We start from the raw sequence: 20,690 nt of genomic DNA, 5'->3' as shown, positions 1-20,690 counted from the left end.
AATAATAATAATAATAATAATAAATAAATAATAATAATAATAATAATATTAAATAAATAATAATAATAATAAATAAATAAATAATAATATTAAATAAATAAATAATAATAATAATAATAATAATAAATAATAAATAATAAATAATAATAATATGTGGTGCATAATGACTAAATGCTGCTTAACCATGTTTAGTTCTGACTCTAGGGACTGAAAGCAGACCAGTACCTGATGACCTCAGAGGTCCAGATGGTTCATACAGTAGCAGCAGATCAGCAATGTATTTTGGGCCTGAACCATTCAGCAGGGATTTCAAATTCTATTCTCTGACAGACAGGAAGCCAGTGTAGAGATCTAAGAACTGGAGTGATGTGGTCTACTATTCTGGTCCTTGTTAGGACTCGGGCAGCAGCATTCTGTATGAGCTGCAGTGGTCTGATGGACTTTTTAGGGAGTCCTGTAAAGACCCCGTTACAGTAGTCTTCATGCCTCCAACTTCACGCCTCCACCTCAACGCTTCGAACACCATGCCTCCACCTTCACTGTTACACCTTCAGGCCTCAACCCTCACACCTCCACTTTCAGGCCTCAACCTTCACACCTCCACTTTCAGGCCTCAACCTTCACACCTCCACTTTCAGGCCTCCACCTCCATGCCTCCACCACAATGCCTTGAACACCACACATCCACCTTCTCTCCTCCTTCTCTGAGACATAAGTCCTTTAATCCGTGATATACTCTTATGGTGATAGTAGGCTGACTTTGTAATTGTCTTAATGTGAATTTTAATCAGATTGTGTCCACATGTGATTCACTGCTTGTATCTGCAAAGATGTTATTATTAATCATTAGAAGTGTTTTATTACAGTCCCATATTACAGTTGATGTGTTAACAGCAAAATATCCCGGAGGTCAAAATACAAATCTCGCTCTTCTAGGCCTAAGTCTTACCGTTAATCTGGGATGGCTCATCTTGAGAAATGACCCAAGCAGAGCACCAAATAATGACAAAACACTCGGCTGCAATTTTTTCCTTACACAATCTCGATCTACTGGTGATGAAAAGGGAGTCGGCAAGTGTGTCCCCACTGCTTTCAAAAATCCTTTCACACTTGACCACTAAATACATCTTACACACGATATGCAAATGTTCCTTTAAACGTTATCTGTGTTCTGCTTTTCAGTCTTTGAGCTAAGCTAAGCTAACTGGCTGTAGCTTCAAATCTACAACAATGACACAGAGTGTGGTCACTTCCTCTGGGGGAGAGGAAACTAATAAAAACGGGGAGAGGAAACTAATAAAAACTGTCTGAAATAAAGTCTTCCTGTAGATGTGTTGCATTGTGGGTAGTTGTGTGAAACAGAGCGCTGAGGAGTTTCATGTTGTTGTAGGGCTGATAAACGGCCTCTGCCAGTAGAACATTAATAACACCCCTTGTAATGCGTCGTCCCCTCCGTGATGACTTGTGTTTGTGTTGTGATGTCAGGGCGGTTTTCGAAACCCTCAGAGACAGCAGCAGCAGAGCGTCATGTGAGCAGTGAACTGAACTCTGGGTAATTTATCACACTGAGCATGTTATCGTATGTCAGGGAGACAAAGCACCTGTCTGCTGCTCCTGACTGCTCTGACACCGCTCTACATATCACTGCCGGGATTATCTCCATAAATCATAATAATCTGTTTCTCACAGAGGAATACGAACGAGTGGAAACCGTGTGAAGGATGACACACACTTCTCTGGAGGAGCACTTCATGGTGCTGATGCATGGACACTGTCTGTGCTGTCACTGCTACAATAAGTGAAACTACTCATCAGGCCTTATTAGTTTGATCCAACATGAGATCTGCAAGTTTAACAAGAAGTTATACTGCCCTCTAGTGGCTGAGTCTCCTCATTACAACAATCAATTCAGTGCTGGTCTGCAGCTTTGGATCCTGTCATGAGATCTTATTCAGATGTTGGAGTTTGGTTGATTGTCCAAGTGTCTGTCATTGAGTTCTTTAAAGAGGCCTTAATAAGTCAAGATACTCCTTTATTCAGGTTAATGAATAAGAATATGAATAGTGTGCAGGCAGATCTCAATCAATCCAGTTTTATTTGAGTATGCCAAATAACTACTTAACACTATAACGGCAAACGTATCATGTATGATCCATCAGTTTTTGAGACCTCTACGTCATCAGATACATGCAGTGCACAGATAATTCACCAGGTGTGAGTAATTCATGCAGCAGAAGGACGTCACAGAGACATCCAAAATGTCAGCTGTGGATCAGAGACCCACTCAAGGTTTTTCAGGGAGATTTTTACCAAGTTTGAAAAAGTTTGGATGAAAAATGTTTTCAAATTGTTCCTGAAACTTTAAGAGGAATAGTTACTGGATTGATTTAAAACTAATTAATATTTCATTACTTAATTTATAGTCAAACTGTGTTGAAAATGTGTGTATCAGAATTGACACAGCAGGTATATAAGGACATTTATTTTCAGACCTGTCAATCATCATTTTATTACATTTCATACATTATTCCATAAAGCAACATACAGTCTTTTTTATTTAAGAACATGTTTAAATGACATAATGAGGTATATTTAGAGTAGAAATTGAGGTATTTATAACATCTATTGTATCATTCATATATATAAAAGAATTGCCAGAAAATTGTAATTATTTGAAAATGAATTTATATATATATATATATATATATATATAAATATATTGGCGCAGAGGTTATATATATATATATATATATATATATATATATATATAAATTCATTTTCAAATAATTAAAATTTTCTGGCAATTCTTTGATGATTCAGGCTTTATAGGGTTAACAAGAGTTATATGTCCCTCTCATGTTTAAGTTTTTTTTTTTTTCTCCTTGTCTCTTTTATTCATTAGGGTATTTGGATTTGTTTGAGCACATGTCTGTAGAGTTGTAAATGCACGCTGTAGAGGCAGGCAGAGAGGTGGTGCTGAGGCTACAGCCTCGCCTCCTGGCTCAGTCAGCCACCCTTCACTTTGCCACCTCTTTTTAATCTGGCATATTCACTCTGATTACACCTTCCACTGCACTGTCTTATCCTGTTCATTTTATTTAGTATTTACACTGTATCATGTCTTGTTGATTTGAGTAGACTAATGATATTCTGTTTTGAACCACTAGAGGGCACTGTGCAAAAATGTTATATCTGTGCTCTGATGTAAACATCCTTGAAGCTGGAGACTGTTTCATTTGGCGCAGAGGTAAACAAATGAAACAGTGATTTAAACCCCCCCTGTTAACAAAGCAACCTCTGCTGGTTTGTCCTTTACATTGGTGGTCTGTGTTTCTTAACAAAGAATGCTGAATTCTGCTCTCTTCTAAGTACTCAGTGTTTCAGGAGGAACAAGTAAAGTTAGAGATGGACTAAATACATCTGTGCCAAAAAGTGTATTTCAGATATTTCAATTTTTCTTACTTTAAAGATGATTTAAATACAACAAAAAAGTGTAAATCTCTGTGGTTGACATTCTGCAGAGGCATGCTCAGAGTCATCAGGTGTGTTGTATGATAACTTTATTCCTGAAGCACCTTTACAAACAGAGTTTACAGAGTGTTTTGAAGGATGAAGTCTTGATGGATCTGTGGGGAATCCCTGCTCAGCATCGTGTTTTAAGTTCTAACAGAACACAAACTTAGAGGAACAATGAGTCCTGTATATCTTTGGTCTATAAAGTGCAAGTGTAACCTGGTCGTCAGCCTTCATAAACCTGAGTCAGTCACTACTTAAAGGTTTCCACGTGTCTACTCTCCCCGGTACATGACAATGTTTTTGTCCGTCTCATGGATCTTGATCTCGTAGAGCAGGTTCGGAGGGAGAACCTTCACCATGTGGTCCCAGATGTAGACAGCCACGTTCTCAGTGGTGCTAAAAGATAAAAGAACACAATCCTCAGTGTGAAAGGAACTGGTCTGCAGGATGCCCTGTGACATGAAGACTCACCTGACAACACTCTTAAAGTACGGGACATCTTTATCCAGGTTCTTATGGTCCAGAGGATCCATGATGACTTCCTGTAGGAGAATACATCATTTTATGAATGTGATGTCTTAAAATATATTAATATGCTTTTAATGTACCCAGAATATACCGTCAAGGCTAAAACATTGTGTAACTTTATAAAGTGTAGAAATCTCACACATATTTTCATCAGATGTCACAAAAAAATACACAAAATTAACAAAAACATATCAGTCCAAAAAATCTGATTTAGAAACAGTGGCGGCTGGCCAATAGGGGCGCTAGGGCACCGCCCCACCACCCACCACAAGACATTAAAGGGGAAATATCACGCTTTTTTCATCAATATATATTGGTCTAAGAGGTCCCCAAAACATGTCTTTAAAGTTTATGCTCAAAAAAACACTTTGAAATCAGATTTTGGTCTGCCTGAAAAACCCTCTTCTTCAGTCCTCATCAGAACATTCTGTTTTCCCTCTGACCACGCCCCCTCAGGAAGTGGATGTGCCTCGGCTCTCCAGCACGTTGATCTAATGTTTACATGTTGGCTGAATATACACGGCTGCTCACAGACCCACGTTACTTCAACCCTCTGAATCTGATCCAGAATCTGATCCTGACGGAGAGGCGCCTGTAGCAGGACCTTTCTGAAGGATTGGTCACAGATTTAGTGTTTCTTGTTGTTTCATTTATCAGTATGTAGACGTGTCTTGGTACACAGCTACGAACATGTAGCTATGTGGCTATGCTAACTAGCGCTAGCACTTATCCATGATAAATAAAAATCATCCACTAGATCTTCAAATCTGCAGACGTGGGGAGTAAAACCGACCTCTACCAGAAAGGCAGCAGGACCTTTTATGAAGGATTGGTCACAGATTTAGTGTTTCTTGTTGTTTTATTTGTCAGTATGTCGACGTGTGTCTTGGTACACAGCTACAGCTACAGCTATGAACATGTAGCTATGTGGCTATGCCAATTAGCGCTAGCACTTATCCATGATAAATAAAAATCATCCACTAGATCTTCAAATCTGCAGACGTGGGGAGTAAAACCGACCTCTGCCAGAAAGGCAGCGGGACCTTTCTGAAGGATTGGTCACAGATTTAGTGTTTCTTGTTGTTTTATTTGTCAGTATGTCGACGTGTGTCTTGGTACACAGCTACAGCTACGACATGTAGCTATGCTAACTAGCGCTAGCACTTATCCATGATAAATAAAAATCATCCACTAGATCTTCAAATCTGCAGACGTGGGGAGTAAAACCGACCTCTGTGTTTATTAAGACAGCCTACAACTAGCATGCCTCCCTCCTAAGCTCCTTGTTAGCACACACGTGTGCAGGGAATGAAAAACGGAGGGGGGATTCAGTATTATTTTATACAGTCTATGGGCTGAACAAGCTCTGAACTCTGACTCCGTGACAGACCGGATATTGTTGTTATGTAACAAAAACACTGAAGTCTGAAACGGCTGGTTTCACACACATTTACAGAAAGGTGGAGAAATCAGAACAGGGGCAGAATGGATTCTTTTCATTCTTGGGGGGTTTGTAGACATGCCAGGGAAACATATTTCAGGTAGAGAACCATTACAAAGTCCATTTTGCATGATATGTCACCTTTAAAAAAAAAAAAAAAAAAATTAAATAATAAAATAATATTCTGAAGTGTATGTATATATATTTTTAGATGAGTAAGATAAATATTATATAGTTAAATAATTATTAGTAAAGCTGTTCCGTTCATCTGTGTTGTCTGATTGGTGACGTATGTTCCCCATGGGGTTTTCCCCATAGACTGGTTTTCCCCGGTTTTCCTCCAGGGTGCAGAAATCTTTGGCCATAGACTCTCATTAAAAGTTGTACATGCGCAGTAGCTCCTCTTCAGTACAAGAGATAGGGTCATGTTGGGGCGCACCTTCCCTGCAACCAGAGCTGAATGCAGCTGTATTTACATACCACCACCCTCCTGTCATGGGGCTGACGTCACAGCCGTCTGTCATCAAGCGCGGCTGATTGACAGCTCGGGCCGGAGACGATCGGACAGAGACGCAAAATGAAGGGAGAGAAAGTAAATAACTCAGTGAAGTCACTCAAAACATCACCTTTAGAGAGGAGAACGTACCAGGAGAAGCTCCACGTGAAAGAGCGCGGACCTGATCAGCCCAACATCAACATTAATCAGCAGTCCAAAGACAGAGGGAGACAATACACCCGGTCTGTTTCCAGGACCTGGTTTAGCAACAAGGCTAACTACATGCAGTGATGCTAATGCGTTAGTCTGCTTTCCCTGCCTCCTTTTCCAAACATCAGGATCTGACCCAGCATGGATAAAGACAGGTATTACTGATTTATAGAACTTTTCAGAAAAGTTAAACTGGCAGGAATAGTAATGCTATTATTTGACAGATTATTTGTTAACCAGCATTATACACAGTGTAACAGCGCCCTCTGCTGGCGAGCATGTAATATCATTACTACACACACATTAATTGGTGATGCATGAATAATATCTACACCTCTTTCAATAAGTACTGAGACAATGATTAGCTTACACAGCTTATACAAATGGTAAACACAAATCTTATTAATCAATGATCTACTGAAGCTATTTAGCCTACTGCACCAGTGGCAGCATGAATACTACAGTCACGAGACACCATCACCATGGTCACTTATCTATTACAGGTGATGCAGCAAGACAATCAAATGAATCTCGCTGAATCTGAGAGGTGCTTCTCAACACTGAAGAGAATCAAGACCTTCCTCAGGAACACAATGTCACAGGATCGTCTCAATGCATTGGCCGTGCTCTCTATGGAGAAGAAACTTGTCAAAAGCATCGCTGACTTTAACCATAGAGTCATTGAGAAATTTGCTTCTCTCAAGGAAAGAAGAGCAAAATTTATGTACAAAAGTTAGAACAGTACATGACATTATAATGTTGCTTTTGCTGTTTTCGTGTATGTAAATACACTGGTGTGATTCCTCAGGCATTTACCAAAAAGCAAGCAAACATGTACTATTTTGGAGTTATAGCCCCCCCTGGAGAAAACTCCACCAGCCGCCACTGTTTAGAAACATGAAAAACTTATCTTTAATATTCAAATAATTTAAACTCTGGCCTATCTTTTATTGACAGCTAATATCATGTTCTGTAAAAGAGGGCGTGCACACCTAGGTGGGCCAAAAAAAATAAAAATTAAAAGAAAGTAAAAGAAAGATTACATAAGGATATACAAAGGGACAGGGAGAGAGAAGGAGAGAGAGACCTAACACACTTAGATGGAGAGGGACCATCTCACCATGACGCCAAAAAAACACCGTGTGGTGATACTAATGATTAAGCAACCCTTAGTGTCCACAATCATTACTGAAGCTTGGGTCGCAGAGGGTTGCCGCCGTGCTGTGTTCTATTTGTGTAACAAACCACCACTGGTGCAGATGAAACCACTTGGGTCAGATCAGCCGAGCGGTTCAGCCCAAGCGTGCCGGATACGGCCCTGGTGGTGAGGCTTTCAGCAGTGTGACTGCCCCCTGGTGGCTGGCTGCAGTATAGGTTAAAAAATCTGTCTCCAGCAAACTTTAAATAATAAATACACGTCGTACAAATGTTTCTCCCATCCGTATGCTGTGGTGATATGTAGTTAGTATTTGACTGTTTTGTGTTCAAGGCCTCTTTTTCCTGAAAAGTTTCTTTTTCGTTAGTTATTAGAGTTTAAAAAACGGGGTTTTACTTCCTGTTTCCTTTGATTCACAGCCGCCGTGGAGTGAAACTTCAAAGGACACAGCGTCTTGTGACGTTACGCTGTAGGGCGGCGCTTATTACAAAGGCTTCACAGGCTCTGGCTGCACAATGGCTGCGCCCAGGAGAGGGATTTTTTGGCTTCAGAACTGTACAACGGGAAGAGGCGGAGCAATGCTGTCCATTTTTATTTACAGTCTATGGTTCAGCCCAGCACCCGGGCCGCGAGAGCAGTCAGGCCGAAGGACCCAACGCACTGAGGGAGACCCAGGCCAGGGGACAACCAAGGACCCAGACCGGAAGCAAACAGGTACCGCCGGTGCACCCAGGGCGACCCCCTGGTCACCCAGCAGGAGGAAAGGGGGGCGAGGGGGGAGAGATCCCGCAGCCCCTCCCAAGGAACACCTCCACAACACCGCCCCCAAAGCCCCCCAAGACAGAGCCAAAGGAGCCACCAGAGCCGAAGGGGCCCAGCACCAGGAGGGACGCCACAACCCCCCCCACCTCCCCCACCAGTAGAACCAGAGGCCGCGCAAAACAACTCTGAACTAGTGCCGGGCGATTGTATGATCGCGATTGTATGAGCGAGATTAGTGATCGTGATACATGTCAGGTCGATTACAGTGATCAGCTGTGAGCATATTGACTTGATCAAAATCAGCATGACAACAGCCAATCAGAGTCGACCTTTTCCTGCTCCACTTTCGTTTTCAAGTTGCCGGAGAAGTATGCTCTATTAGGTATTGGTTAAGTGCCGAAAAGGGGAAACCTTATTGAAGCTGTTTTGTGTCAGGTTGGTGTGGTTCAAAGTGTGTAGGTTTACAACTTTCCGAAAGAACCCCCTTAGCATATTACATCGACAAACAATCAAGTCAAGTTGACTGTTACAGTGCATGCAGAGTATCACAGTGCTGTTTAAACCCTCTCACCTCGATGCATCTCTTCAGGTCAGTCAGGTTCATCACCATCCCAGTGAGGGGATCGATCTGTGGACACACAGGACCAAGGTTAAAGATACAGATACAGTACGTCTATGAGACTGATGACCTGTCATTGCTTACATACATAACCTCAGATACATTCACTGAAGTCTGACTTTATTCTTAGGATACTGATTTATTTAGAAGAGGGACATGAAGAAAAGAGTGACATTTCTGTCTTTGTTCACACAAGTGAAAATAAAAACAGAGATAAAACAAATAACTGAGTCTGAAGTTTATCCTTTTCTGCAACAGAAGGACTCACACCTCCAATCTTAAACTGTTGAAATGAACCATTGGTGGTTAAGTTTTGGTATTGAAAGTCTGTCATGTCACTTTTTATAAATCAGACACTAAAGGGTCAAAAGGTCAGCTCGCTGTCTCACCTTCCCACGCACCGTGACCTCCACTGTGGACAGAAACAGGACTGAATGAACATGAGGTACTAGGACAGCAGCAGCACAGTGTCTGAATAATACATGTAGTGTGTTGTTGAATTAAAGAGAGTGACCAACCTTTGTAGTTGTGTCCGTGTCCGTTGGGATTGTTGCATTTTCCATAAACTCTCCTGTTCTCCTCGTCACTCAGGTGAACGCTGAGACAGGAGGAGGTGAGATTAGAGCTGCTGCACAGACTGTCTTTATAATGTTTGACAACAAAGATTTCACAAGTTAAACATGCATGCACACTGTGCCAAGAGCTTATTGACACGTGAGGCCTTCAGGTACACACAGGGGCGTTGGAAAAAGGAGTACTCAATGAATTGATATTAAATCACAAAAGGATTTTGAGTTAAATGGATAATTGTAACTTTATCACACGTTTAAGATATACGATTATGTAAACAAGGACTTTTGCCAATGTGATGACATTTTACGTCAGATAGATCTTGGATCTTTTCCCAGTTCGATGTCTACAAATGGAGCAAAGTTACCTCTTTTTAAGACTAAATGTACCTGTCTCTGCACAGTGTATCAACGCTAGTGTTAATACACTGTGCATTATCTCTGCAACTTTAACATCCTTGTATAAATCTCCTTCATTCCCAGCGCTTTTGTACATAATTAATTTTAACTATTCTGCGCTTCTGTATATACTTTAGTATTAGTATTAAAATATCTATTTTATTTTATTATATTTTATTCATATGTATATCTTATTTTATTCATATTTGTATCTTATTTATTCATATTTCTATCTTATTTTATTTATATTTTATTCATATTTATATCAAATTTTATTTATATTTTATTCATATTTATATCAAATTTATTCATACTTATATCTTAATGTATTCATATTTCAATCTTATTTTATTCATATTTATATCTTATTTTATTAATATTTCAATCTTATTTAATTCATATTTCTCTCTTATTTTATTTATATCTTATTTTATTCATATTTCTATCTTATTTCATTCATAATTATATCTTATTTTATTCATATTTCTATCTTATTTTATTCATATTTCTATCTTATTTTATTCATATTTCTATCTTATTTTATTAATATTTATATCTTTTTTTATTCATATGTATATCTTATTTTATTCATATTTATATCTTATTTTATTCATATTTCTTTCTTATTTTATTCATATTTATATCTTATTTTATTCATATTTCTATCTTATTTTATTCATATTTCTTTCTTATTTATTCATATTTCTATCTTTTTTTATTCATATTTATATCTTATTTTATTCATATATCTATCTTTTTTTATTCATATTTATATATCTTATTTTATTCATATTTATATCTTATTTTATTTGTATCTTATTTCATTCATATTCATATCTTATTTTATTTGTATCTTATTTTATTTATATTCATATCTTATTTTATTTGTATCTTATTTTATTCATATTTATATCTTATTTTATTTGTATCCTATTTTATTCATATTTATATCTTATTTTATTTGTATCCTATTTTATTCATATTTATATCTTATTTTATTTGTATCCTATTTTATTCATATTTATATCTTATTTTATTTGTATCTTATTTTATTCATATTTATATCTTATTTTATTTGTATCTTATTTTATTCATATTTATATCTTATTTTATTCATATTTGTATCTTATTTTATTTATATTTTATTCACATTTATATCTTAATTTATTCATATATATATATTAATTTATTCATATTTATATCTTTTTTTATTCATATTTATATCTATTTTATTTGTATCTTATTTTATTCAGATTTCTTTTTCTTATTCATATTTATATCTTATTTTATTTGTATCTTATTTTATTCATATTTATATTTTATTTGTATCTTATTTTATTTATATTTTATTCATATTTCTATATTTTTTTATTCATATTTATATCTATTTTATTTGTATCTTATTTTATTCATATTTATATTTTATTTGTATCTTATTTTATTCTTATTTATATCTTATTTTATTTGTATCTTATTTTATTCATATTTATATTTTATTTGTATCTTTTTTTATTCTTATTTATATCTTATTTTATTTGTATCTTATTTTATTCATATTTATATCTTATTTTATTCATATTTTATTCATTTTTCTATCATATGTTATTCATATTTAATTAATTTTTCTATCTTATTTTATTCATATTAATATCTTATTTCATATTTAATTTTATTCCTTCTACTATGAATATTTTGACTTCCTTACATATTGCTTGAAATCGCTCTTTAATGACCAAATTTCCCTCCTTGGGATAAATGAAGTATTTTTGATTCTGAATCTGATTCATCTGTGGTCGTATTAACAGAAAACAGCCTTACAGTGACTACAGGATCATATTGCTGTGGCATTAAATAGAAAAATATTCTAATAATGTAACATATGTCTAATTGTATTCTCCACTTTGATGACTCAGAGAAATTAATCTATTTAATTTCACAATAATTCGATTCATTAGCTACAATACGCTTCTAAAAGATCCAGTCTTTGAGTCTTTTTATCTTGGTCAATCACTGATGTGTGTTTTTATACATTATATTATTACATTCAACTCAGATTCTGTTATGAAACTTCTGTTTTTAGGAACTTCTGCATAAATGGAAAAGCGGTTACTGCTTTAATTTGAAGCCGAAAGTGAGTTTGACAAGAGATAAAGTTAGTACATTTGCACAGGTCTTTTTCTAACAAGGACCAAAAAAGTAGACCACATCACTCCAGTTCTTAGATCCCTACACTGGCTTCCTGTCTGTCAGAGAATAGACTTTAAAATCCTGCTGATGGTTTATAAAGCACTGAATGGTTTAGGCCCAAAATACATTGCTGATCTGCTGCTACTATATGAACCACCTGGACCTCTGAGGTCATCAGGTACTGGTCTGCTTTCAGTCCCTAGAGTCAGAACGAAACATGGTGAAGCAGCGTTTAGTCATTATGCACCACATATCTGGAACACACTCCCTGAAAGCTGTAGGTCTGCTCCAACTCTCACCTCTTTAAATCAAAGACTAAGACTTTTATTATTTGCCACTGCCTTCCTATCTTAACTCATTTTAACTCACTTTAAATGCTATTTTAATTTCATTCTTAATATATTTGTAATTTTCCTTTTCTTTTCTATGTTTTATCTTATTTGTCATTTTAATCGTGTTCTTTTATGCTTGTCTGAATGTTTCCAATGCTTTTAATGTTGTAATGTAAAGCACATTGAGTTGCCCTGGTGTATGACATGCGCTTTACAAATAAAGCTGCCTTGCCTTTTCTATCTTACCTATCTATTTATCAGATAGAAGTGTACATAGTGTATATACATCTGTAATAGTTGCCATATTTTATTTTATTTTTACATTATTTTATTCTATTTTATTTTATCTTATTTTTATTTTATTTTATTCTTATTCTATTTTATTTTACCCTTGTCATTGCTATTATTACTGTTATTATATTTTTAACTATGTAAGTACATTGTTGTGTTCCCCTGTCCCGTGTTGTAAGCTGCTGTAACAAAATAAATTTCCCCCAATGGGAGACAAATAAAGTATATCTTATCTTAATTCTCATGAAACTCCACACGTCTTACTGTGTGTGATAAACTTGTACCGTTAGGTAGCGTTCTCCTTGTTACGAGTGCACCTGAAGGCAGCACGGGAGCTTGTGCAACATCATTTGTTGATTCAGAGTGAACTACAAATCCCACAACAATAACGTTACTGCTGCCGCGGGGTCTGTTTAAGTCTTGTGTACAGTACTAAACACACAGCAACACCGCAAACACTCACACCGCTGTGTGTGTATGTGCGTGTGTGTGTGTGTGTGCGCGCTCTCTCTCTGTATAGGACGGATGAACAGTAAAACCCCTCACTCTGTCTCATGCTCTCATCTCCTGCTGTCCAAACACTACAGTTCTATATCACAGAGTAAACTCGGAGCTGAATCCCTCGCTCGGCTCATTCTGAGAAAAGCTTCGAGGTTCCAGTAAAAGCAGAGATGGAATAATAACGGACTGTTTTTACCGGCGGACGGAGACTACCTGTGGAGCCGGTGACACGCGCTGAAGCTCTGCACGCGGGTGATGTATCCAATCCGCTCCATGATCAGCGCCTGTGGAGTGGAGAGGAACAGAGGATGATAGTGAGGAGCTGGGAGGAAGGAGAGAGGAGTGTGTGAGAGTGAGAGAGAGAGAGAGGGAGAGAGGGGATGAAAAGCTGCTGCTAAAGCTCCAGCCCTCCGTGACTCACGCTGCGCGCTGATTGGCTGAGCTCAGGGCGTAAAGACACTCACATGGTCCTGGTTCATATCAGCCCTGCAGGGTGAAGCGGGTAAATCTCAGTGAACTGGACACAGTGTGATAGTCTGAGGGAGAGATAACTCCTCTGTGTGTTGGTACAGGACAAAGATATCTATCAGTTATTAGAACTTTGAGACTTTATCCTTCTAACTGCTTTTACTTCTATTTTATTATTAATTTTAATATTTATCCAACTAATTAATTATTTTAAATTGTATTTGATTATCTATTGTTTTAATTTATTATTTATTTATTTTTTCCTTTATTATTTTAATTTTCCTAATTCATCATGAACACTTTTTCTAATTTTCCCGATGTGATGTCGTCCTCTTATTCTGAAAACCATCTTTTATTGTCCTTTTAATGCTTTTAGTTTAGTTTATTCACCCACACACATCATCACAAATATACATCTATATATATTCAGTGAACATTTAAAAAATGGTCGGATGTGTGGAAAGGGGTGATCCCAAGGAAGCTATTTAAAGGGGACATATCACACTTTTTTCATCAATATATATTGGTCTAAGAGATCCCCAAAACATGTCTTTAAAGTTTATGCTCAAAAAAAACACTTTGAAATCAGATTTTGGTCTGCCTGAAAAGTCCTCTTCTTCATTCCTCATCAGAACAGTCTGTTTTCCCTCTGACCACGCCCCCTCAGGAAGTGGATGTGCCTCGGCTCTCCAGCACGTTGATCTAATGTTTACATGTTGGCTGAATATACACGGCTGCTCAGAGATCGCGTTACTTCAACCCTCTGAATCTGATCCTGACGGAGAGGCGCCTGCAGCAGGACCTTTCTGAAAGATTGGTCACAGATTTAGTGTTTCTTGTTTTATTTATCAGTATGTAGACGTGTGTCTTGGTACACAGCTACGAACATGTAGCTATGTGGCTATGCTAACTAGCGCTAGCACTTATCCATGATAAATAAAAATCATCCACTAGATCTTCAAATCTGCAGACGTGGGGAGTAAAACCGACCTCTGCCAGAAAGGCAGCGGGACCTTTCTGAAGGATTGGTCACAGATTTAGTGTTACTTGTTGTTTTATTTGTCAGTATGTCGACGTGTGTCTTGGTACACAGCTACAGCTACAGCTACAGCTACAGCTATGAACATATAGCTATATGGCTATGCTAATTAGCGCTAGCACTTATCCATGACAAATAAAAATCATCCACTAGATCTTCAAATCTGCAGACGTGGGGAGTAAAACCAACCTCTGTGTTTATTAAGACAGCCTACAACTAGCATGCCTCCCTCCTAAGCTCCTTGTTACCACACATGTGTGCAGGGAATGAAAAACGGAGGAGGGATTCAGTATTATTTTATACAGTCTATGGGCTGAACAAGCTCCGAGCTCTGACTCCGTGACAGACCGGATATTGTTGTTACGTAACAAAAACACTGAAGTCTGAAACGGCTGGTTTCACACACATTTACAGAAAGGTGGAGAAATCAGAACAGGGGCAGAATGGATTTTTTTCATTCTCGGGGGGTTTGTAGACATGCCAGGGACACATATTTCAGGTAGAGAACCATTAAAAAGTCCATTTTGCATGATATGTCACCTTTAAAGCTTTTAATAGGGGCCCCAATTTCCCACAAATAAAGTTGCAACAGACAAGATACAACAACAACAACAAATCAATAGACATATAACAAACACACAACAGACAATACTAATATTGTGGTGACATAGATAAATTAGTACATTAATCATACATTTCCAGAAGTTGTAATTTTAGCTTTTTCTTGAAGATGGAGATGGAATGTGACATTCTTAACCCACTGTCGAGCTCATTCCATATCTGTGGCCCTCTGCATACAATGCTAAAGCTGGAACATTTTAACCTACGTTTTTTTTTCCAGTAATTAGATTTTTATTCCTGGTGGCATGTGTTTCCAGAGGTAGGTGGATTGGAATGAGCTCACATAATTTCTGATTTAATTTGTGGACTGTTTGGTACATTACACAGGTGTTCTGGAAGTAATTGTACTCAGTTAGCCTTTTATTTACTTATCCATTTTTATTTATTTATTTATCCTTCAAAAACCTCTTAAACAATGATTTATTGGTTTTTGTCTCCACTTCATTGTTATTTGAACCATGCTTTGTTTGTCAAAGCACATTGTAAACATTTGTTTTTAAAGGTGCTATATAAATAAAGTTATTATTATTATTATTATTATTATTATTATTATTATTATAAAAGACATTTTCTAACTAATGTGGCCATGAACATGTGTTTGCATGAGTGGAAAAAGAAAACAGCAGGAAAAACATGTTTTCATTATCTTAATTAATAATTACTGTGTGCTGTGTTTTCTGACAGCTATGAAAGTCCATCTATCCCATGCACAGCAGCTGACCAGGGACATGGAAAACCAGCAAATTCATGGACCCACAAGACACTCCAGCAAGGCAGGGCAACAATGAGACGTCTGCAAGAGTTGATGACCGTAAGAGAACTAATTACAAATGTGCTATTTTGACCTGAGGTGTTTTAGACTCTGATAAGAAAACAACATGAGGGTAGCAAATTTCTGTCTTTCTATCTATACAGTCATGGACGAAAGTATTGGCACCCCTGGAATTTTTCTAGAAAATACACAATTTCTCCCAGAAATTGTTGCAATTACAAATGTTTTTTGGTATACACATGTTTGTTGCATTTATGTGTATTGGAACAACAAAAAAAAACTGAAGAAAAAAGACAAAATTGACATAATTTTACACAGAACAAAAAAAAAAGCACCAGACAATAAGGGATACCAGCACCACCCATGCACCACCCCAATGATGAATATTAAAATATGCACCAGAGGTTTTGCTTTACGTCTATACTGTTACTGTTCTATATAATTAAATATATAATTAAAAACACATATTGACAGTTAGTGAAACACCGTGATGTCAATAAACCAATGGTCGTCTCTTTGGTTTGAGTGTCACGTGTTTAATGTTAATCCAGCACCGCTGTGATGACACATGAAATGATTACATAGAGCTATCCATGCAGACTCTTTGAGTTTGTAGCAGAGCTCATGTCACCGTAGCAGATGATCTATTGTTCGTGTATTTTTGAATTGTTTCCTTTCATAGTTCTAAAAACAAATCGGCTCTCTACTAGGTCCTATATTTTTGCCGTGCTTGATATGTCGTTCCTAAACTAGCAGCAGCTTCTGTGATGTAGACATGGCATATACTGCTGGGGTGTTTCAATCTCGCTGTCACTCAAATATTATTCAACCAAAAACTAAAATAACTGGTTTTTTGTTTTTTTAAAGTTGATCCTAATCCATGGTCCCAGCCTGTTCCTTCACCATCATGGTCTCCTCAAACAGCACCACACAAAATCACCTGTAAGGAGTTCTTCAGTATGTGTAGTCTTGGTTAAATGCAGTGTAATATGAGGATGCTTGATAAAGCTTATAGCTAGAGCTGGATCAGGCTTGGACAGCTCTTATGGTGCGTTCACACCAAACGCGAACGATCGCACTAGACGCGCGAATATGGACGCGCCCAGAGCCGGCTCTACCCAATGTGGTGCCCTAGGCGAGATTTTAAATGGCGCCCCCCCTCCATCGGCGATTAACATGCACTTACAAAAGAAATCGAATAGCATTGCTTTTATCAATGTCTTTAATTTGTAAGGTAACATGTCACCAAATTTACATACTTAAATACAAAAAAATATGAAATAAAATATAAATACCCTAACTACACAATAAAAACTTGTAAATAAGTGAATAATAATAATAATAACAATAATAATAATAACAATAATGATAGTAATAAATTACAAATAAAACAATCAACATCAAACAATTTAAATAACCACACAGTTTGCTCACAAAAACTATATGCATAGGCTACATTTACACTCTGCAATAACTATATACAAAAACTAAATAAAATATATACAAAAGCTATATAAAAAACCTTTCTACAACTATTTACAAAACTATGTACAAAACAGGCATTTTAGAGACCTCTAGTGGTGGATTTTAATTACTGCATCCACTACCTACTCAGCCTCCCCTCTCCTGCTACAGCTGTACTTTCCTAGCTTTTCTCCCAGCAAAGTCATCTATGACATCGTCATATGACACCTCACTGGAGACCACATGATTAATGCTGATAATTGAAAGTCCAGTGAGACGAGTTTGCATCATTGTAGACCTCAGGTATGTTTTAATGAGTTTAAGCTTAGAAAAGCTTCTTTCAGCTTTCCTTTTTTTCTTTCTTCTTTCCTGCTCTTCTTTTCTTTTTTTTCTCCCCTGTGCTCCGGACAGTTTCGGTCGTTTTGACATGTTTTCTGGGGTCACATCAATAAATTCGCCCCTCCCCCCACAGAGAGCGAGCAGGTAACGATCAGCCGGAGGAGAAGGAGGGGGGGGGGACGCCGCCGCCCCATTGCTGTACATTTGAATCAATGTGAGCTTTTCCATTTGAAGAGTTAATAGTAATAACTAGTTTTAATACAATTATATTTAAGGTATTTTTTCCCTCTTTTATGGCGCCCCCTAGAGGCCACGGCGCCCTTAGCATTTGCCTATATTGCCTATTGGAAGAGCCGGCCCTGGACGCGCGAATGATTTGTGTTTACTGTTGCTGCTCGTGCGAATGACTCGCTCAATTCGCGCGTTTAAATCGTGTGTAAACGAGTGCCAAGACGCGAATATACGTGAGAGGGAGGGGGGCTCCCACGCCACAGCTGTCTGTTGTCATCAAACAGAAGACAGTGGAGGCTGGCTTGACTTTCGTTTCTGAAGTGGAGGCTGGCTTGACCGCAGTAACAAGGTTGAGCTCTCGGACATTGAATGGGGAAGCCGGTTATGCTAAAGTGGGCAGAGATAACTTCCTACTACTACAACCGATAGCTGACAGACAACGTTTTTCACAACTCACCACATAATCCTCCTCCCTCTCTGTCCTCACAGTGAGCTCCTCTTTATTCCTCATCCCATAAGAACAGGTAGAGTCACAGAGTTTGGGGAAGCTGCACGGTGATAGAATCAAAGTGTCCCATATATTCCAGATGAGGGAATCCCCGTTGGAATCTCCGCTGGTCCATACGTCACACAACACACGTCACAGGGGGATCTGCACGCCGATTGGCTATCGCACCGTGATTCATTCGCTTGAGTTCAGATATTTCAACTCTCGCGAATCGTTCGCGCGAATGAATTCGCTTCATACGCGCAAATGAATTCGGGAATCGCGCCATTCGCGTCGCCGAATACGCGTGATACGCGCCACCAGACCCCATTCATTCGTGCGAATGATTCTATTCGCGTTTGGTGTGAACGCACCATAAGTCATGCTGCTATAGGCTTAGACTGCAGGGGAACTGACACACTGGGATCCTATCTCACCCCCTTCCCCCCAACCCCCCCATCACTTACTTTAACCCTGTCCCATTAAAGTTACTAACCATAGACCTTTCTGGAGTCCCTGAGCTCCCTTGTCTCGTAGGTTCCTCTGAGCTGCCGTAGACGTCCTCCTGCTGTGGACGTTCCAGACTCCAGCTGATACAGACGTGCTGGACTCCAGTGGCAACAGCTACTACTACTCGTCTCATCACTATCACCGCTCCCTCTCTCTCTTCTTCTCCTCTATCCCTCTTTCCAGACCCAACTCGGTCGAGGCAGATGTGTGTCTAACATGAGTCTGGTTCTGCTCGAGGTTTCTGCCTGTTAAAAGGAAGTTTTTCCTCTCCACTGTAACTATCTAAATACTGCGAGGTGCAATGCTCATGGTGGATTAAGGTGGGGTCAGACTGAGTCTTACCCTGTCTTGGTGTTGGGTCTCTGTTCATAATTTGACATAGAGTGGTCTAGACCTGCTCTGTTTGTAAAAGAGTTTGTTGTGATTTGGTGCTATACAAATAAAGATTGATTGATTGATCTTGGTCACTCCAAATTGTTTCTATCCTGTGCACATCAGCTGACCAGGAACATCAAAAACCAGCAAATTCATGGACCCTGCAAGACTCTTCAGCAAGACAGGGTAACAAAGAGATGTCTGCAAGAGTTGATGACCGTAAGAAAAGAACACGAGTGTAGCAAATATCTGTCTTTCTATCTATACAGTCATGCCGGTTCATGGATGGAGGCAACACAAGACACACCACAGGTCCAAGTTCATGTGGTGCCTCAACAGAACGATGCCTGTGAGTGAGCTGTTTAAGACATGGCTAGGTTGAAGTACTCGCAGTGTGCCTACAGGTTCTTTTGGGGCTCATAAAGTGAACTAAATCATTATTATCATAAAGACAGTCACTCAGTCTACTCTTATGATGGTGTGAAATTCATATAAGGAAGCTTTAAATGATCATGAAGTATGTTGGATCTGTGGGGGTTTAGAATGATTTTCATCTGAAAACAATTATTTCTTGTTTTTGTTTTTCAGCACTAATGTGAGAAATGTTAACAAAACAGGAGATGATTCCTGAGCAGCAAATGTACATCCTACACCTGCTGAGAGCAAGACAACAAGACATGACTGAATACCAAATCAATGATAGTGTCATGATCCTCATCATGGCAGCCCTCTCCTCTCCCTCTTTGTGTGTGTTTTGTCATTTCCCTGTCTGTTGCTCCTCTTCCTGTGTCTCTTCCCCTTGTTTGTGTCTTGTGGGTGAATGTGGGCGGGGTTTCCATTCTGCAGGCAGCACCAGGTGAAGCCACTCAATAATCAACCCTCTACTATAAAGACTCCGGATTCTCTCCTACTCGTTGCCAGATCGTACTTCAGTTTTAAGTGGTACACTGAGTCCGTGGCTCCTCAAGCATGTTTTTGTTTTGCTTGTCTTTGTGTGTGTCAAGCTGACGTCCTTGTGTGTTTTCATCTTGATTCAGAGTTTGCCGTGCATGCTTCCTGCTCTCGTGCTGATCGCTTCCATGTCTGCTGCTGAACCTGCCTGCCTTTGCCTGAGCTCCAGTTACCCTCTGTGGAAGGACACTGGAAAGAGGGACTGCTCCGCTCGTTACCCACGGCGCCATTACCGCGGAGTTCACTCTAAATAAACACTTGTATTTTCACAAATCCAGCTTGCCTGAGTTCTGCATTTGGGTCCAGTCCTAGGGTGCATCTCAAAGCTCTAAACGTCCATCCTCGCGTCTCTTCCTCGCGTCTTAGTCCCGCCCACCAGAGATGCGAGGAAATGAAACCAGAGGAGAGAGGAGATTTGTATTTAGA

At 38.6% G+C, this 20,690-nt stretch overlaps 1 protein-coding gene and 1 long non-coding RNA gene across 9 annotated transcripts; one reads left to right on the top strand and one right to left on the bottom strand.

The window, feature by feature from the left end:
• Positions 1–3,543: 3,543 nt before the first annotated feature.
• On the bottom strand, positions 3,544–20,010 carry pts (6-pyruvoyltetrahydropterin synthase). Of its 7 annotated transcripts, none has more exons than XM_034707119.1 (7): positions 20,003–20,010; positions 13,221–13,291; positions 9,247–9,326; positions 9,118–9,140; positions 8,681–8,737; positions 3,988–4,058; positions 3,544–3,912 (listed from the first exon to the last, which is right to left on the bottom strand). In XM_034707119.1, the coding sequence occupies exons 2-7, from the start codon at positions 13,280–13,282 to the stop codon at positions 3,789–3,791; spliced, it is 417 nt and encodes a 138-aa protein (XP_034563010.1). In that variant the 5' UTR covers positions 13,283–13,291; positions 20,003–20,010; the 3' UTR covers positions 3,544–3,788. The 7 variants fall into 7 exon arrangements, with proteins under 7 accessions (XP_034563010.1, XP_034563007.1, XP_034563009.1 ...); XM_034707116.1 differs by lacking the exon at positions 20,003–20,010 and adding an exon at positions 18,925–18,958; XM_034707118.1 differs by lacking the exon at positions 20,003–20,010 and adding an exon at positions 18,399–18,427.
• LOC117829562 lies at positions 15,807–20,000 on the top strand. Of its 2 annotated transcripts, none has more exons than XR_004634631.1 (3): positions 15,807–15,946; positions 19,583–19,662; positions 19,902–20,000. It is a non-coding gene; the product is annotated as an uncharacterized LOC117829562 (long non-coding RNA). The 2 variants fall into 2 exon arrangements; XR_004634632.1 differs by lacking the exon at positions 15,807–15,946 and adding an exon at positions 19,451–19,499.
• Positions 20,011–20,690: the final 680 nt, after the last annotated feature.

This window comes from Notolabrus celidotus, chromosome 18, assembly GCF_009762535.1.
Source record: "Notolabrus celidotus isolate fNotCel1 chromosome 18, fNotCel1.pri, whole genome shotgun sequence".
Classification (NCBI taxonomy): Eukaryota; Metazoa; Chordata; class Actinopteri; order Labriformes; family Labridae; genus Notolabrus; species Notolabrus celidotus.
This window is presented reverse-complemented; position numbering and strand designations above follow the sequence as displayed.

What these genes read in the sequence shown, in the direction of transcription:
- pts (XM_034707112.1), bottom strand. Translation starts at nt 15,865, where the DNA reads ATGTCCCTGGTCAGCTGCTGTGCATGGGATAGATGGACTTTCATAGCT. An exon ending in GCGTGTCACCGGCTCCACAG is followed by an intron (nt 9,327 to 13,220) that starts GTAGTCTCCGTC and finishes CTCCTGTCTCAG; the next exon opens with CGTTCACCTGAGTGACGAGG. An exon ending in ACCTGAAGAGATGCATCGAG is followed by an intron (nt 4,059 to 8,680) that starts GTGAGAGGGTTT and finishes ATTCTCCTACAG; the next exon opens with GAAGTCATCATGGATCCTCT.